The sequence below is a fragment of the Rhynchophorus ferrugineus genome, unplaced genomic scaffold, assembly GCF_030347505.1.
Source record: "Rhynchophorus ferrugineus isolate W39M unplaced genomic scaffold, kcgeb_rfMv2 rfM5, whole genome shotgun sequence".
NCBI lineage: Eukaryota > Metazoa > Arthropoda > Insecta > Coleoptera > Curculionidae > Rhynchophorus > Rhynchophorus ferrugineus.
This window is the reverse complement of record NW_027472584.1, coordinates 8526131-8545692: the sequence shown is the minus strand read 5'-3', so window position 1 is coordinate 8545692 and position 19562 is coordinate 8526131. Positions and strand designations below refer to the sequence as shown.

General features: G+C 31.1%; 5 protein-coding genes across 13 annotated transcripts in view; 2 read left to right on the top strand and 3 right to left on the bottom strand.

Moving 5' to 3' along the window:
- Positions 1–3069, top strand: part of dsx-c73A (doublesex cognate 73A) — a 92083-nt gene extending 89014 nt beyond the window's left edge. The window contains exons 2-5 of the mRNA XM_076406249.1: positions 568–681; positions 742–882; positions 2383–2536; positions 2738–3069. Coding sequence (XP_076262364.1) covers positions 568–681; positions 742–882; positions 2383–2536; positions 2738–2919 — 591 coding nt within the window. The 3' untranslated portion in view covers positions 2920–3069. The remainder of the gene's footprint in view (positions 1–567; positions 682–741; positions 883–2382; positions 2537–2737) is intronic.
- LOC143197645 (elongation factor-like GTPase 1) overlaps positions 1–6458 on the bottom strand; it is a 151475-nt gene extending 145017 nt beyond the window's left edge. For 2 of the 3 annotated variants that reach the window (XM_076406236.1, XM_076406237.1), the window contains exons 1-2: positions 6352–6458; positions 3542–6191 (exon numbers count right to left, since the gene is read on the bottom strand). In XM_076406236.1, the coding sequence (XP_076262351.1) occupies positions 3542–6188 (2647 nt within the window). In that variant the 5' untranslated portion in view covers positions 6189–6191; positions 6352–6458. Of the gene's footprint in view, positions 1–1365; positions 2035–3541; positions 6192–6351 lie in introns of those variants that run through there. The other variant, XM_076406238.1, reaches the window with a different exon arrangement.
- Positions 6459–6761: 303 nt separating this feature from the next.
- LOC143197655 (NEDD8-conjugating enzyme UBE2F) lies at positions 6762–7822 on the top strand. Its single transcript, XM_076406261.1, has 3 exons — positions 6762–7160; positions 7226–7387; positions 7442–7822. Exons 1-3 carry the CDS (start codon positions 6903–6905, stop codon positions 7556–7558), a joined length of 537 nt encoding a protein of 178 aa, XP_076262376.1. The 5' UTR covers positions 6762–6902; the 3' UTR covers positions 7559–7822.
- Positions 7823–7862: 40 nt separating this feature from the next.
- rb (adaptor related protein complex 3 subunit ruby) lies at positions 7863–11927 on the bottom strand. 3 transcript variants are annotated; one of them, XR_013006042.1, is made up of 14 exons: positions 11697–11927; positions 11567–11642; positions 11185–11516; positions 10881–11130; positions 10273–10831; positions 9998–10218; positions 9697–9943; positions 9488–9645; positions 9266–9432; positions 8978–9210; positions 8684–8909; positions 8489–8627; positions 8228–8435; positions 7863–8172 (listed from the first exon to the last, which is right to left on the bottom strand). XR_013006042.1 is itself a non-coding variant. In XM_076406234.1 (14 exons), exons 1-14 carry the CDS (start codon positions 11822–11824, stop codon positions 8028–8030), a joined length of 3102 nt encoding a protein of 1033 aa, XP_076262349.1. In that variant the 5' UTR covers positions 11825–11923; the 3' UTR covers positions 7863–8027. The 3 variants fall into 3 exon arrangements, 2 of the variants coding, with proteins under 2 accessions (XP_076262349.1, XP_076262350.1); XM_076406234.1 differs by having other exon boundaries at positions 8684–8922; positions 11697–11923; XM_076406235.1 differs by having other exon boundaries at positions 8684–8922; positions 8978–9180; positions 11697–11923.
- Positions 11928–13939: 2012 nt separating this feature from the next.
- LpR1 (Lipophorin receptor 1) overlaps positions 13940–19562 on the bottom strand; it is a 42662-nt gene continuing 37039 nt past the window's right edge. For 3 of the 5 annotated variants that reach the window (XM_076406239.1, XM_076406241.1, XM_076406243.1), the window contains 10 exons: positions 19404–19526; positions 19222–19344; positions 18026–19107; positions 17160–17440; positions 16839–17103; positions 16586–16778; positions 16364–16432; positions 16040–16158; positions 15828–15980; positions 13940–14760 (listed from right to left, as the gene is read on the bottom strand). In XM_076406239.1, the coding sequence (XP_076262354.1) occupies positions 14722–14760; positions 15828–15980; positions 16040–16158; positions 16364–16432; positions 16586–16778; positions 16839–17103; positions 17160–17440; positions 18026–19107; positions 19222–19344; positions 19404–19526 (2447 nt within the window). In that variant the 3' untranslated portion in view covers positions 13940–14721. The remainder of the gene's footprint in view (positions 14761–15827; positions 15981–16039; positions 16159–16363; positions 16433–16585; positions 16779–16838; positions 17104–17159; positions 17441–18025; positions 19108–19221; positions 19345–19403; positions 19527–19562) is intronic. The other 2 variants (XM_076406240.1, XM_076406244.1) reach the window with 1 other exon arrangement.

The window sequence follows — 19562 nt, the reverse complement described above, 5'->3', positions numbered from 1 at the left end:
CGTGGGAAGACAATATCGATATAACAAAAAAAAAACAAAATCGTGTTTCGTTTCCACTTTAATAGCTTTTTCTTCGGAAAATAACTTCTTTGTTATTAGAAAATTCTCTTCACAGTTAGGAAATTATTAGGTACAGTTGAAATTGAGCTTCCTTATGAAGAACCTATTGTTAATAAGGACGCTACTGTATATTCCCCGCCTATCGTAGCTGTTAAATTATACACGTATCGAGCTTCAATGATAATTAAATCTAATTATGCAAAAGCGAATCAACTCACTGCTACCAAATACTGTTTTGTTCAAAGGAATTTAAATACCTCAAGCGATACGATTGCCACAGACCGCTTTCAATTTCCTTATAATTAGATTCGAATTGTAAGTCTGGTAGATAACTAACCAATAAACTTCCTCATATATCCATATAAATGTAATTTACTCTAATTTAAAAACACGTATTATGGCAAATTACTCTCTTGGCCAACTCTCAAAAATTAGACCTAGTTAAAGATCGGCCACGTTATAAAAATTACCAAAAAATACCTTCACACATTTCATTTTTTTTTTCAGAATCTATTACCATTACCTGCTGGAGCTAGCGCTGCTTTAGTCAAGCCAACTAAATATCATTATTATCCTCACAATCAACACATTTACTTGCTCCCGGAATGTGCTATTCAACAAGTAAGACAATGTACAATATTAAATGCTCTCAAAAAAGTTAATTAATCACATTACTTATAGGTATGCAACGCAGTCTATGTCAGACTAAATTGGACTCAACCCTTATGTGCTTGCCCGTCCAGATACAGAGATCCCTGTTCAGCATCATTAAACTCCGACGATCTACATACCACAGAACTATCTATTAACAGAAGATCAAGGGTAAATATTTCAAATAGAAATGAGGCCCCTAACTGTAAATCATTAGACAATGCAGACTATTGTTTAAAACATCGAATAACTTCATATAACAAAAATGCGTTAATAATTGTAGATGTTGATTGATAATGAGTGAGTAGTCAATAACTGCTAATACATTAAAATAGCTTAATCATCTGTTTAAATCTGATACTAACTATTTTTCATTATATCTTATAATTTATATATTGTATTATTTAAAATATAGGCAAGGAGAACGACTTTTTTGTTAGCAAAAACAATTTGTTAAAGTGCTAAACACATACTTTTTTAAACAATCAATATAGATATAATTGCTTACGTTGTAAATAGATTTGTTTAACTTTTATGTTTTGTGTAAACTAAGTTCATATAGAAATTAGTTAATCTATTATAAACTGAGTCATATTGAATATATATACGTAAACAACGAACTAGTAAATTGTCCTCAGTACTAGCTATTTTTCTTCTCCATAATAATGAAACAAATAGTATTCATCCTGAAAATAGCAAAATACATCCATGCTGTCATACAAACATATTTAAAATGGTGTTATTAGAAAATCAAAATGAGAAAAACCCAAGAAGTTCTTAATTACAAACATACCATTTATATCTTTCATATATTATAACCTATTGGTTTTAATTATTCCTAACTAATGCCAGAATATTGCAGAATATTTTAATTGGAGTTTTGATTACATCAAATGATGACCAAAAAGCGTTATATCAGGAAAGAAATTCATTAAACCTACAAAACACTAAACTCAATATTGATAATTTAAAATATTAAGGATAATAACTCTCCTCTAATTTAAGTTATATAGTCAAGGGCTTTATTTTGGATTATAAATAATTATCGCCATTAGTTAATTGTTTATCGTTATGGCTTTTTCAAAAAATATTACCAGTGCCGGTTGAAGATCTTGTATTTTATATCATGTTCATATAAAGCATATGATCTTTAGTACTGAACATTCAAAGGCAACTTTAAAACATCATTGAAATTCAAGTACTTCCAGCGTAATGTTTCCTTCGTAATGATGTTGAAATTTGGATAATCCTTATCGGTATCAGTTTACCCACACCCAGTTGTCCTGCGCACTCTTAGCCGTATCAAAGGTGAATAACTGACATCTAAAATTCAAACACAAAGTATCAACATATTAGTTGTTCAAGTGCTGACATCTATGGAAATAAAATGAGATAATCCAACTTCTAATATATGAAAAATCATTTCACATTACCTAAAATCTGAAAATCACATTAATACTATGCCATAAATCATAACAATTATTTTACTATAGATATAGTCTGACCGCTTTTTTTCCTATATTTTCAAAGGTATTGAAATATGTAATACCGCATTAAAAAAAACTACACAAAATGCATTTTTAGCACTACAATACTATACTATCCATACTAATATAGTATGCTAACAACACAATACTTTTATAATAAATTTAATAACAATATATTTTTTAGAAGGCAGTAACTCTGGTTAAAACATGCGAACCCACCAATGAAATGCGTATTTGTAGAGCTCCCAGGGACTGGTCACTTCTAGCATTACAAAATATTAGAACTGGCAAATCGCATTACTTGGTAATATGCAGATGTTCAGACAACAGTGTATTAGGTGAGGAAATTATCATTAAAAAATTATACAGATTAATTTTGGCCGATCTATAAACTAGATCTAATTATTAATAAACTACACCAGAATTAAATCGTCAGTAATGTAACCTACTTTCTTCAAAAACTTTGCAAACTTATTAAAAATAGGCAATATTTATAATGAACATACAAAGATTATTAATTTATGTATTTTATATTTCAGAAGGTCCAATGTCCCACGATCAACCTACATATGCAAGTGTACCTGGAATAAGAGTATATGGAATGATGTGCGTTGATAATAAACGTAGAGGTCGGCCTTTAAGAAATTCGAGAAGTTTTGAACAACCACCATTCCCATGGAAAAAAGCCCAAGAGTTCGCAAAAATTGCGATATGGGATTAGAAACATTTATAACATATATGTGATTTGACGAAATGGTTATTCCCAACCACTTTTCTTAAATTATTTTAATTAATATTTCTATATTTAATAAAGTAGTAACTGCATTTAATAGTAAAAAGTGCAATGTATCGTTATCAGTTATATTTAGTAATACATTATTTTATTATCCTTGCAGTTTTTGCCTATTTTTGCAAAAACATTCTGCCTTTTCTGACGCTGCATATCTTAATATTTAAAGTCAACTTAAATAATAATAAGTTATTTCTATAAAAATAGTTACTTGGCCATATTTAAAATAAATAAAAACCAGTTGCTACAACAAAGTACTGTTTCTTTGTTATAGTAAAGGGTACATGGATTATTTATTCTTACATATTATAGACAACTAATATTTGCATCTATTTTGTAATAATATATTTTTAAATATGGCTAAATTTTGGGATACCCAATTGTTTTTAAAATAATAATTGGATTTAGGGTATATATTTGTTCTCTGCTTATCTGCTAGTTATTTAAGAAATTTGTATATATTTATTTTAAAACAAGCCTTAATGTAGACTTAAAAATAAATATCACATATCTCATAAGTGGTTTATGATTTCAAATGTTAAAAAACACTTACCTAATATACTGGTATTCACCTGGATGCTAGTCGTGTACATTGGTTCCATCAATCTTTGTTCTTGTTTTTCAAAGCAAGCTTTCATAAAATTTCTAACACATGATTCTTCTGAAGATACCATCTGGGGAGTAATTTTGTCGGGACTAATATCTCTAATCAATTGGAACTTTTTTATAATAAAGGCACAATTCATTAGAGGTTCTTCACAAATAGGCCCAGCTTTACAAAAATTGTGAAAAGGATTTATAATACACTGAGCTAACAAAGTTCTTTTGTCATGAATATTAGTTTCCAAAAAAATATTTTGTTTAAAATCATCTGTATCATTAAAAAGCAAATTAACACAATCATGTATCTTTCCGATACTCCAAATTTTATTAACCAAATTTTCCCAAAGAGAACTGCATGATTTAAATGCTGATTTAATTTGTTCCTTCGCGTGAATTAAAGCACGATTAGTCACCTCACTTTTAAAAGTTTTCTCTTTCAATACAATCCCTTCACGATCAGTTCTCTCACTAAATTGCTTAATAAGGTCAATAAGGCTATTGTGTTGATGTTCTTCAATAGTTTTTAAAAGTTCATGGTTGGTTTTAACAACGTCCGCGATAGCCTGTGGTAAGGTAACAATAATAATTGATAAAGAAATATTTGAAGTTTCGAATTCAATTGGTACAGTAAGTTCGGTAAAGATATTATTAACACTCTCCCTTAGAGATACCATTGGACTAGATACCTGAATCTCAATTTTGGCAAATTTCTTTTTTAAATCCTCCATACATTTATCTAGATGTACATCACCTGCCGTTAAAACTACCAATTCTCCAGTCTCTTGCATTATAACTTGAACACATGAATCACTATGCATCAATAATTTTAAACCATGGCGTAATATTGGTAATTCTTTTGGATTAAGTGGTTCAACAGCATATCTTACCACAGGACTAAAAGTGGGATGTTCAACAAGAGGCACTATATCAGTTTTAGTTGATAATGTAGCTGTTCTCAACACCTTGGATTCAATTCCACCAATACCACAAAAATTTCCAGCTGGCACAGAATCAACTTGAATTAACTCCCTACCAAAAAGCATATACAATTCTTTAATCTTTACCTTATTAATGTATTTATTTGTTAAATGTAAGCCATCTTTGCTAGGTAGATATCCTGTAGCAAGAGTGAAAATTTCTTGTCCTACATTCAAAGATCCAGTAAAAATTCTTGCTAAAGCAATAACAGCTATTTCATTAGAAACCTGACTAATTCTCTCCTCAAGAGTTAATTCTTTATCTTCTTCTAATTCATTATCATTTGAGCTCTTAGGTTTTTCATTTAATGAAAGACCTTCTAATTGTTGAACTGGTACACCTGGTCGTCGTGGTTTTGGAATAAACTGCTTAGGAGCATTTTGTGATAAATTTTTAGTGTTAACACAAAACATTTTAGAAACATATCCTATAAATGGAGCTCCCTCAGCAGATGACATAACATTAAAATATGGAATCATATCTTGTACACATTTGTTCAAGAATGGATCTTCAACAAAATGATTTACATTGAGTAAATACTCAATTTTCTGAGCAGATAGACTAGAAGGTGCTGGTATTATATTTAAACATTGTAAAAGTAGAGTATATGCCAAAGGCTTCCATGTTGAAAGAATCGCTTTTACTTGTGTCTTACAGTCATTAGCAGTAGTCATTTCCCTTGTAGGATTTTCAATATTTAATTTCTTTAAAATTGCTGGAACTTTATCCTTTTCCATCCTTACAACAACAGATTGATAAACATGAACAATGGTTTTCAAACAAAGTTGGATAAAGAGGTTTGGTTTATGTTTTTCTATAGCACCCAACCTAATTTCACCTTTTGAATCAATCCAACAATCAAAATTCCATATTTTTTCATTCAAAGATTCAACTGTCTCATTTTTAACCATATTAATGAACATCTTTGACACTTGTTGAGTAGTGAATGCCCAACCATCAGCAGCACTTGCAAAAATTACATTTCCATTATCAGGACTAAAAAGTAGCCCAGAATCTTCAATATCAACCTCTGTGCTAATAAATTCATATTGATAAAGTTCTGCTATTATAACATTGCAATCTTCAATGACCTTAATAATACTCTGAAACATTAAGTCAATATCTTGATCCAATTCTAATATTAATCTGTCTAATTTGTTAATAACAAGAATCATTTTGGCCTGTTCTTCAAATGCTTTACTAATAGACTCTCTTGTTTGAACACACACTCCTTCTACAACATCTACCAATATTAATGCACCATCACACACACGAATAGCAGCTCCAACTTCTGATGAAAAATCTATATGACCAGGAGTATCAATTAAATTCAAAAGAACCTTACGACGAGCTTGTCTATCATCATCATATATAATATTTAATAATGAAACCGCACTACTTTTCATAGTAATTCCTCTTTCTTGTTCATCAGGTCTATCATCTAGATATCTTAAAAGCCCCGCCATTCTTCGACTAACAAGTCTATTTGTCGCTAATAATAAATCAGCTACTGTCGTTTTTCCATGATCAACATGAGCTAAAATACATACATTTCGAATGCAATGTGGATCCCTCATACAAATTTTTAATTCTTCAGCTGTAGGCCTTATGGTCTCCATTTTCTGAAACCCAGAAACGTCGCTATACACAAGCCAATCTTTAATTAATGTCTTTTATAAATGAAATTCTCAATAAGCTTAGCAAAAATCTTGTTTATTGTATTAAAATTGCGGTGTTATACTATAACCTATAGCAAACATCTAAAAAATACTAAATTATTACCTTAATACAATTATGCTTCAAACCCTTGGAAGAATATTATACAGAAAAATAAATACTACACTTTTATATTAAATTAACCTTACTTTTGAATATAGACTGCTATGCTTTTGAATTCAAAAGAATAGACAATATCTATAATTAAAATATTTAGTACACGCAGAGTCATCTATTATTAAATATATGAACAGTATTAATAGTATGCAGGATTCTTTATTATTGGATTCTAATTTTACTGGAAGACATATTGGTCAAAAAAATTCAAAATCAAGGTTATATTTTTATAAATATTTTTACATATAAAAATCTAGTATAAACAAAATTTTTAGCTATTTTTTGCTATAGCTAATATACTTCAGTTGCAATCTGTTTTATCGACATATTTTAAAATCAGCTGTTATCAAATGTTATTTAACCTATAAAAACTGTGATTCTTCAAAACAAATAGATTTCATATTATATGTATTTCAAAAATGTTGTAATATTATCAAATTATTTTCTTTTGTTAATTCTTAGTAGATACCAAAGTATACCGATATTTTGTATAGTCAACGATGATTACCCTATCCCAACGTTTAAAACAAAAAAATCAAAACGACGACTCGCCCAATACCAGAGCCCCAATACGAGATCGACTACTTGTTAAAGAAGCCCAAGAAATGTCCCAGTTATTGCCTGCTTCATGTTCAGTAAATTATGTAAATGAGAATGATTTGAGTAAATTTACCTTAATTGTCCAGCCGACTGAAGGATACTGGGAAGGTGGTACGTTTAGATTTGATATTAATGTAACAGAAGAATACAATATGGTTGTAAGTAGGATTTTGAATAAAAAATAATGATATGTAGATTAAAGTTTAATTAAAAATATATTTAGCCACCCATTGTCAAATGTACCACTAAATTATGGCATCCAAATATATCTGAAACAGGTGAAGTGTGTTTGTCCTTATTAAGAAGACATAGTGTTGATGGGATGGGATGGTCACCAATACGTAGACTTAACGATGTAGTGTGGGGTTTACATGCCTTATTTACAGTAAGAAGTTTTCAAAAGTATATATACAAGCAAATACTTTTCATACATTTGCAGGATTTACTAAATTTCGAAGACCCACTTAATGTGGATGCAGCAGATCAGTTTAGGCATTCAAAAGAAGATTTTAAACTGAAAGTCATGGAATATGTTGCAAATTATGCGCGAGAATAATACGTCATTATTATATTAATTTATTTTAGGAATACTGAATAATTAATTATAACATTTATTTGTGATATTTTTACTTTAAAAGTTGTTAGTGATAACTTTCACTTTCTCCAAGTTTCCAAAATTTGAATATTTCTAAAATGTTTTTGTACAAATGTTAAGGTGCAAATGTTACAATTCAAGATATTGGAAACTTGTGTAAATCTCTATTTTTGAAGTCACTATTTTGTATTATTTGTGTTCAAATAAATAATTTCTTATGTATGATTTCTTATGTTTTATTAGGTAAATTAAGTTGTAGTCTATATTAAGCAAAACTTATTTATTTAAATTATGTCAAAAATAAATATAACTCATTCAGATATTTAGCCATATATAGATCAAAATTCCTCAGGAATGTGTTAAAATTCTGAAACTTAAAAAACGAATATAGTTAAAATACTAATAGTACAGTGAACCAAATAAACAATTTCTATGACTTCATGTTCTGTAACAATTCATTGAGCAGTACAGATCCGAAAACGATGTTTTCACAATTTATAATAATCTTGCTTTTTTCAGCTTTATGTATTGTTACTAAAGTTAAGTGGGACGATGTCATTGTCTGCCCTGCAAACCTATAGAAACAATTTTATAACATCCTTTATATTTTCTTTGTAGAATATAAAATACCTGAAGTAATCTTGTACTGTAGTATCACATGGCCCTAAATTGGCAAGTTCACTCACTCTTTCAACAATATTAGGACTATCTGGTAATAATGTCGAATGTTCGTTCATTCCACAAAGTTTTGATTGTTTCTCTATAAACAAACTAGAAGGTATTTTTATGGGCCTAAGAAGCTCCCCTATATTTGGTTTAATATAAACGGAGAAATTCCCTTAAAATAATTGAATGTTAAAATGTTTCATTATTATCAATTTTGATTTTTACCTAAGGAAGACACAATATCAAAGTTTGCAGGCTGAGTACTGTCATTGAAATCAATTCCCAAACTAGCAGGAAGTGAACAATTTGGAGACAGCTTAGGAATGCAGGCAAAATCATGCATACTCATTCCTACTGCTAAATTCTAAATAATAAACCAATTAAACTGTAGAAATTGATAACTATCATTTTATAACATACCTTTTTTCCTAATCGTATATCAGTTATATCTTCTGAAGTATTATTCGTAAAAGTAATATTTATATTAGCCATGCTCGGGGAATATAAATGTGGATTTCTTGTAAATCTGTATGTAGCTGATAGGCCTCTGCCATTAATTTTATTAAGCAATTCCTTTGGTTTTGTATTAGTAAATAACGGCTGAACAACCTGAATAACTTGTAAAGTTTCAACTGGAGTAGCAGGACTATAAAAACCACCTAATAATCAAAATAGTAGCACAGAAGCAATATAAAAATCAATCGTAAAACAAACCTAAAGAAGGTGTCAAAACGGGTGCCGCCATATCCCCTTCAGAGAAATCTAACAGCAAATCTAAATTAGATTTTTTCTCATTAACCGCCGAAGTATTACTTATTCTTTTCACATCGCTATTTGATATATGATTATTGGAATGGGAATTGTTCACTGATTCGTCATTGGAACTAGATTCCTCACTGGATGATTCAGACTCCTCGCTAGATGAAGATTGAAAATTCTCAGATTTTCTATAAGTTCATTAGAATAAGTTCAAAACTGGTATTATTATTCGTGTCTACTAACTTTTCCGATTCTTCATCGGCAGAACTTTCCTCTTCATTAGAAGTCTGTTCAGTTCCAGATTCCTCATTTGAGGACTCACTATCACTAGAACTGGAGCTTTCACTTTCACCTGCAGAACTAGCTTCTGAAGGAGATTCCCATAAAAATACTTCATTTCCTTTCTTTTCCTAATATAAAAGTAAACTTAAAGATACGATTATATTTTAAAAAAAAATAGTTTACCGTATGCTTATGTTTCGTATTTTCTTCCTTATTTATTGGTTCAACATTTCTAACCTCTCCAGATGGTGGAACTTCAGGAAAATCAGGTAGTGGTTCATAACCATTAGCTCTTTGTCTAATATAATGAGATAGTGATCCTAATTGTAGATCTTCTTTATCTTAAAAACATATTTCAAAACTTTCCAATAACTAGTAAGAAAAAAATTTACCTTGAAATTGAGATTGTAAAATTGGGGCCGGTTTGCTTGACAAAAATATTCTTGAAGCCTGAGCTGTTAATTTTCCATTTTGTCCAGAAACAAAATGTTTTAATAATCTAGCTTTATCCCTGATATCATAATTTTGGTCATAACGTGCCAAATGAAAGATATATTGACACAACTGTGAAGTTTGCTCAGGATTTGTAATATACAATTTCACTGCTAAATTCATAACTTGTAGTTTAACAATATCATGCTACAAAGTAATAATTATTTGTTTTTAATTACCAAGGTATTACTGAATTTCTACCTCATCCGCAAATGTTTTTGCTAATTTCCTTAAGACGTCTGGAGCTATTTTTGGAACCTTCTGAGAGTGTTCACCTAAGAGCCACAAAATCGCAGCGCGAGCTTGTGCAACAGTAATACTGTCAAGAAGTCTTGCCATATGTGTTATAATCTCCTTTGGATCTGCAGCCTGTGTTTGTAAAAGTCTCTTTATAACCACTACACTTTCTGCTACTACAGCCTCTGTAAAAAAGAGACACATTCGTTTTCAAATTTAAGACAATAAATTACAATTACCATCTCTGTTAGACAGTAGAGACACTAAACCATTAAGGCACGTATCAGTAATTTCAGAAATAGAACAGGCACATCTTCCTATCGCTTGTATTGTGGCAGCAACAAAATGTTTATCATTATTTGAAATGTATGTCTGAAGTTCTCTTAATATAATCAGAACATTTGAATCTGTAGTTAAATTTGTTAATATCTCCAATTTTAAAAGTTTTACATTTGTTGGATCTGATGTTCTAACAAAAAAACTCTTCAAATATGTCTCAAAAATGCCCTTATTTTTTGCACTTATTGAAGCAATAGCATTTAATACAATACTCTGGACCTCTGCATGGGATCTTAAAAGCCTAACTAAAGCTTTGGCAGCCAAATGAAATTCACTTTTTGGTGCAGCGTGATAATATAGTTGTGCTACTGCCATCACTACTGCCGCATTTCTTGATTGAAGAAGTGGTCTAGTTGACCTTAACAATAAACGATGATCTGGGTCTAAAGATGGAGATGGCTTTTCTGATGTATCTGAACTTGAATCGTAAAAAGGACGGTCTGTTTCCTCATCTACTTCCTAAAAAATCAAGGTTAGATGGTGTCACAATATGTGATTATTTACTTACATTGATATTTGGATCAGCAAACTGAGACCTAGCATATCGCATTAACATATTTACTATGGTAACTTGACCCCACTCATCTACATCTACAATCAAGGCACATAGTTTCCTATACACTTCATGAATTAGATCTACCCTTTCTGGACAAACTTCTGTAAAAGCCATTACTGCCGATCCAATTACTAAGACAGTTTTATCTGCCAATAATTTCTGAATAATTGTAACTAACTCAGATTTTGATTCTGGGCTTAAACTATAAGATCGATATTGTATAACACTGTAAACTAAATATAAAATTTAACATTACCTATATAACTTTGGTATTGCATGAGCAGCTGTTTTCCTCACATAAGGTGACATATCTGAGGAGGCATCATGAATCACCAACATTACTATTGGTGCTATCATTTTAACTCTTATGCTCGATAACACTCTTAATGCACCAGCTCTTATTAATTGATTTGGTTCCTTTAAAGCTCTTTGAAATGTTGATATTGACAATAAGGCCAAGTCTTGCTGTTCCTCAGCATATCTTTCTAAATAAACATATACCAATTTTTTAACTTCAATATTCTTAGAAACAACATTTTTAACAACCGCTGGAAAAAGTGCTGAGGCGTCTCGACCTTTGGCAACCATCTAAAATATGACATTTTAAAAGTGAAAAGAAAATAATTTAATGTACGAACCCCAATTATTCGCTTCATAGCTTCAAGTTTCAAACTATCCTTATTAGAGTCCAACATTTCTTTAAGATCGTCATGCCTTAAAAATATTAATTATTTTATTTAGAAAACTAATATGTTATCATAAACTTACTTTTTAAAATCAGAATGAAAAAAGCCCCCAGATGCAAGATCCCCTGAGTACTCATTCTCAAAACCCAGAGATCTATCATTAGAATAAGAGTTTGTATTTGACATATTTTGTGATGCGGATGCTAACATTTCAAAAATATGTTATATGTTATTTATAAATTAATATTATTAAACAAAATATTAGAAATAAAATTCATATCTGACATATGACACGTCTCTAACCTGCAAATGTTAGGAGGAAGTTAAAGATATTATCGACGTAATTAATTGTAATATTATCGACTTTTAAAAATTCAATAGGAAAAAATTAATTTCTAATAAAGTTTTACCCTAATTTAATTAACTCAATATAAAATATGTTCAAATAAAAAACATATATGTTAAAATGTGTGCAATTTTGGTTGCATAAAACATCACCTATAAATTATGAATTAAATTAATTTACTAATTTTTGAAATTATAAACATTCTTTCATACTAGCTAGTGGTCAAATTATATATATATATATATATATATATATATATATATATATATATATATATATATATATATATATATATATATATATATTATTCCAGATAATTCAATGGTTATTTGTTGTCAGACTGTACACCCTTACACATATACCACATACATAAATTAAAACATCTATAGCCTGAGCGAACTCGAATCAGCAACTATCGCATCAGTAGAACAGTGGAAGCTCAACAAAGCTAACTTTTAGAATAGGGCTGCGATTGCGAAAGCCTTTATAACGGAAACCAACAGTAAACTATGGAAGAAGTGGTGCAACGATTTGATGGATAATCGTTTACATTGTTTTCCACAAACAGCCTTTATGTATGAAGGACCCCAAAAAAGGTTTACGATTCGGACTGCTTGTCTACAATGAAGAATGGGAGAGGTTACGTTATGACTTGGGCCTCAATATCGTGGTACTCAATCAGTATTCTCATTCACATCACTGGCCAGATTAGTACGAATGAATATCTCGACATTCCAAATATAAAGTTCTTACTAAGACTAGCATATTGCTGCCATAGTATATAGTGCCTTTGATAACACTGCCATATTCCAAGATGATAATGCGCCTATCCAAAAAATTATTCTTGGTTTGAGAATAGTCAGAATATCATCAAACATCTTCACAGACCATCACAATCGCCAGAACTCAACATAATCGAACCGTTATAGAGCGTTTTAGAGCAGAGAGTGAAGAGTAAATTTCCATCTCCAACATAAAGGAAGCAATTAGAGGATGTTTTGTTGATACAAGAATGGGACAACGTTCCGTTGGAAATTATTCAGAAACTATTCTGCAAGAATTGTAGCTGTGTTAAAAGCAAATGATAGCGCAACACCTTATTAATAAATAAATATTGTATATATGTCGGATGTTCATATTATTTTGTCGATCCCTTTTACATCCTTGTTTAAAACAACACTCCAAGTCCGTTCATTCCTGGCAAGCATCACAGTTCAGTGTGTTAGGCCATCAATGGCGGACTGGAGTTGGTATAAATTAATATAGTGGAGTACAGTCACCAAAGGTGGATGCAATAGCTCAACTTTTCAATCGGAATTTGGAATTTAGGGAATCATTCCATACAGGGTATACTATGAAAATTTGATAAAATCAGTGTTATTCAGAGGGTCATTAAAGGCAAATTGGCGGATGAAGGTATAGGTGATACTCAATATAATACTGAATAAGTTTACTACGTACAACCCTTAGCTCGATTCTTTAGGAAGCAGGTGTTGTATCGCACAACTGATACAGACTACGTGTAGACTATTAGAAAGAATGAGACAGTGTGTTTATGTTAGACTGAATGATGTGATGAGTAAGACGTCTAGACATAGAGGTTTGATTTATATTAAAATAGATTTGAAGCGGTAACGGCCAGCACTTTTTTCCATTAAAGAAAAGTTGTTTTAAACTGCTCACATTTTATTTCTTGGAAGGGCAGGTAGCAACAATTAGATCAGGTGCAAAAAAAAACTAAAAATACTCTAGGAGTTGTTTGCAGTTTAATATTGAAATTCAATAAATTTATAATATGCTTGAATTTCACTCCAGGCATGTTTATGTTATTTAGAGCGAACAATCTAGTATGAAATTATTATATAATTATTAATTATTGTAGGTGCTTAACAAAACTAATAAATATTATATAGGAGGTGGTTTCAGAGGGTAATAATAAATTATATTGTTTTAAACAAAGGATGAATAAAACCCATACATACATTTTAACATATATTGTATTTAGAGTAATTTCTTGAACAGACAATATAAATAAAAATAATTTAAAAATCAATCTAAACAGTAAAAAACATCTTATTTATAATATAAATAAATCACAGAATATTTACCACTCGTAAACTTAATTCAACGGTTTTGTTCTGTTTTTTCACTGGATATATTTCACGAAACCTTTGGCAATCACGTGAAAATGAATGAATAAGAAGTCTAAAGTTGTGAGTGGAATTGTGTAACATTGCGCAAAAATTGATTATACATTGTAGTGTTTTTCAGGTCTTTACAATAATCACATGGATTTTTAATCTAAAGCAGACAGGGATGTTTTCTAATATTTCCTTAATATTAGAGTTTTTTTACATACAAAAAATTTGAAATACTTTTAGTTATGTACATCTTAAAGTAGGAACAAAATCATTGGATTTTCTAGAGAAACAAATAAATAAATAAAGCTATCAGTAAGATAACTTATCTTCACCAAAACAAACAAATTTAGCCTTAATTACCACTAGTCTACCAAAATCTTAAAATGGTATTGACTTTTAGCCAACCAACAAATGACCCTACTATTTTAAAACAATTTAAAAAAGTGCCTAAGATTTCTCTAGATTCTAAGAAATCAAAAAAAAAATTAGAAAACCTCATCCTACTCGAATACTACGAAAAAATTGCTTAAATTTTTTGACAAATGTCATGTTAGTCTCTTTTAAAGAGAATATCTGAGCTTGAGTATGTTTCAAGAATTGAGCATTTACTAATTGTTGATTTAGACAGGATCATGGTTATTTGTCAGTGGTTGTTGAGCCTGAAAATGAAAATATATAATAAAATATTTAGTATATGATATCAACAAATCACATTAAACATGGGACATTTATTGGATCCAAAAATTTTAATTTAATCTTTATATATATCCTCTAATAATATCATAAGGAAGTATCAAATAACTGGATAAATGCGTGGATAGTTCCTTAATTATGTTCACCATTTCACACGAGATCAAGTGTAAAAATATAAATATATGACTGTTTGATACAACCTTATTGATCCATCTAAAATATTCTAAAACTTACCAATAGGCTTTATATCATGGTGCGTGCATAAATAAGAATAAAATAATTTTTAATAATCAATGCAATCACAAAATATAAAACAATCCATCCAAATAATGTATGGGTACATTTTAACTACATTTAAACATTTACTTGAACTACATTATGCTTAATTATGACTGTTTACAGATCATGCTATAAATGACTTATAATCTGTTGGCACATTTACCCATAAAATAGATATACAAAAATATTTATGTAATTTATGGAAGCTAATAATACTGACATGTTAATGGAGCGATAGACCTGAAGTAAGTACAAAGCTAAAGTATTCAGTTTTAATATACTTAGCTCACAGTCCGTTTAATTGATATTTTATAAATAACTTGACTAAATATAATTTCCGACACATTTTACAATATAACAAGAACAAACTTCACATGACTAAGATTATTGTAAAATCGTATGTTTTAAATACACTAATACTTCTGAATACATATTATTTTCAGTTTACTTACCTTTTTACTATCCATTATCTATGAAAATGAGTAAACTTTCGGATATTTCACTAAATTTGTATAAAATTTGAAACTATGAAATAAAAACATATTTATCAATAAGAGTTTCAATGCATATTTAGTCAAATCTGTTTATAAAATGATTTCAGTTTACTTTCTCATGGAATAAGAGTTTAGGCGATTTATAAAAGTATAGAGAAGTGAAAATGTTTAATGAAACTACATGAAATAAAAGAAAAGATCTATGGAATTCATTCTAAAAATTATCTGGAGATATTATAATCTAATGCTAATGCTCTTACCTCTTCACCTACAGTGCTAAGATACGGTTTCACAGAAAAGTTGTTCTTCTCTAAAGTAAATTGATCTTCTGTTGTTTTCCTATATACAGGATTATCAAAGTTCATTGAAGTTACGTTTCTCTGTTTCAAGCGGTTATATCCTAGTCGTGCGATCTAAAAGGATTTATAATTAATATAACACAACCTATAATTATAAAGAATGTGAAACTTACTATTCCGAGTGCAAATAGTATAACTACAATGCCAAACATAACGGCAAAAGCAACACCACCATTATCAAGTGATTCTGGTATAGAGGTTCCAGGCCCATTCTTTGCTCTGTTCGTTGTACCTATAAAAACATACTGCCATTTATTGATATTAAATACCAGATATACACAAGCAAGTAAAAGGACTGCTTTAAAATATGTTAAAAGGGATGTAGAAGCAATGAGAAAAGTAGGAGCTAAATAAGCTACAAATATATACAGCAAAAGTATTTTGCAGACACCACCACCAGTAAGAGACGAGAGACTATATTGGGACGCAGTACTCACTCTCTGGAATTGGACCCGCACGTGGTGAATACGGCTCAGACTGGGAGGGTGTGCTTGTTGTAATAGACTCTGCCAACCAAATAAAACAAAAATAAACAAAGTTGAAGGCAAACTTATTTAGAACAGAATAATAACATAGCATCACTTAAATAACTTATTCATTTTGAACAGTAGTTAATGAGAATAACATATTTGATTTAATATTAAATGTATGTTACTTACCGTCTTGAACACATGTAAGACCATCTGAAAGCATACGTAAACCTTCGGGGCATGCACAGGAAATGGACGGAGCTCTAAGTCCAATACGAGGTGCTGGTAAACAAAGATGTGAGCAATGACCATTGACGGGTTGACAGTGATTTTCGGCATCCGGTTGACGATAAGGATGATAAACGTGTATTACCATAGGATTCTACATATAAAAAATGTATAAACAAAGCATTCAATTAAATCAAAAAACCGAAGTACCTACCTGCACCATTTCTGTTGCGGTAATGGGCGCTAAGTCGTATCCTGTAAATTTATTTGCCTTGAATACAGCTGCTCTATCCCAATCAGTCCAATAAAGCCAATCTTCAAATGTAGTAATAGAAAATGGATGTCTTAAAGCCGTCTCAGAAAACAAAATTAATTTTCTATTTTGACCATCCCAATCACAAGCAGATATAGTATTTAATTTAGCATCTACCCAGTAGAGTCTCTTTTTAACCAAATCCAAGGTTAATCCATTAGGCCACCTAATAAAATAATAATCAATATTGTTTGAAATAAATTTACATAAAATATTTCTAACCGAACATCATATGTAACTATTGCTTGTCTATGTGATCCATCCATTCCTGCTCGTTCTATACGAGGTTCTTGGCCCCAATCGGTCCAAAACATCCAACCTTCAAGTGGATCTACAGCTATCGCTCTTGGTTCTTCCAGATCATCTCGGATTAATACTTTTCGCATTTGCCCATCAAAATTTGCTAAAGAAATTGTATTTGTACCCGTATCAGTCCAATACAGATGCTCATAGACCCAATCAACTGCTAAGCCATCGGATGTCGTTACTTCATCGGATACCACCTAAATTATGGAATATAATGACCATTTTTATATACACGATATGGTAATATTATTTTATACTAATATTGTATTAGTATGGAAAATAGTTCGGAAATAGAGAATGCAATCACAATTTCGCGAGATCTTGTAGGATTGACAAGATTGATCGGCAAGAACTAGTAACACCTCTTTTAATGATCATATGCCATTTGAATGTACGATTTTATACTTTCTACAGGTAGGACAAAGTCATTAATAAAGAAATAGATCTCCATGAATGTCAATATTTGGTTATTTGGGGGTCAATATTTACAGTTGTCTTATAATAACCGGTGGTTACTTCTTCATGGTTAAATGGGTTATTTAGATTTAAGTTAAAAAAAAAGTCTAACGTGTTTTAATTACAGAACACGATAATCAGTTTTCAACGTGTTTTAGTTTTCGGAATAAAAATAATAGTTTTCGAGATCAAAATTACTAGATCTCCAACTGGCGATCTCTGCTCATGATTGCATTCCCTAATCGAAATATAAATTTATTTTTTAATACATATACATAATTTTAGTATAAAAAACAGTTCGTATAATTTTTATTGTTGTTACTTACTACTGTCTTAGCATTTCCTTCATCAATTGGAGCTTTGTAAATTTTCTTATCTGCCACATCGCTCCAAAATATCATTCCAGTTCTGAATACGAAATCTAGTGCAGTAGCAGAATTAGTTTCATTAACTATACTGGTCATTTCGTGGTGATCCAACGAAATTTTCCGAATATCTCGACGTCTAGCAAATAACAGTGATGCGTGACCTTCAACGGCTTTACACTTAGTATGATCTCGAGGATCTCTGGCGTAACCCGCCATGCATTCACATTTAAAACTACCTTTATCATTACGGCAAATTTGAGAACAACTGCCTTCAATTTGGCATTCGTCAATGTCTCGGCAGGTGCGATTGTCGTGAGTTAGAGCATATCCCATCCGACATTCACATCGAAATCCTGCTGGGGTATCAATACATCGATGAGCGCAGCCACCGTTATCCTTTGCACATTCGTTGATCCCACAACTTCCACGTGGTTCATCCTCCCATGCCGGACAATCTGGTTTACCATCACATACATGGCTAAGGGGTACACATGGACCACCAGGTCCACAGGAGAAATGAGTTATTGGATCACAAATTGCCGCTGGTTTGCCACAATCACGTTCATCACTTCCATCTGGACAATTGGGTTGACCATCACACAATAAAGGTCCCGCAATGCAGGACCGATCAGCGCATTGAAATTGATCAGCTCGACACGTAATATTAGAGCAATGAGCTGGCTCTTCGTCTGACCCATCCGGGCAATCCTTTGTACCATCACAGAGCCAACCTTTATGGATGCATGTTATAAGATCATTACATTCATGTTCAGAAGGCAAACAAACTGACGAATGAGGACGCGGAGGACAGCCTTGCTCATCTCGACCATTCATACAATCATATTCCCCATCACAATGCCATTTGGATGGTACGCAAAATCTTTCGCTGCATTGGAATTCAGTTTCAGGTGCGCAACTAACAGCTGGACAATCGACTTCATCAGAATTGTCACCACAATCGTTATCCGCATCACAAACCCACTTCTGTTGAATGCACTTTCCATTTTTACAGGTAAATTCATCCGCACGACATGTTTCATCTAAAAAGGATAAGACACGTTTAATATCTAGGATAAACGTTTAAGAAATAGTAATGGTGTTAGAACAATTCATGTAAATAATAAAAAATTAAGAAGAAAATAAAAAAGACATACTGCAAGATTTTTCATCGCTTCCATCAGAACAATCTTGGTTATCGTCACACATCCATGTTAATGGTACACATTCCCCTGGAGCTGATCTACAAGTGAATTCGTCTGCTCCACATTTTTTTTGCTCTAAAAGAAAGGATAGTTACTTGTACAGGTCAGTGAAGTTTTGTAAAAATTAGGCTTACGACAAATATGTTCATTTTCATCGCTTTCGTCACTGCAATCTATGTCATTATCGCATTGCCAATGGCCTGGTATACATTTGCCGTTCCCACATCTAAATTCATTTTTACTACAAGTAACATTTTCTGAAATTAAAAAAAAAAATTATTAAAGAAATAAAA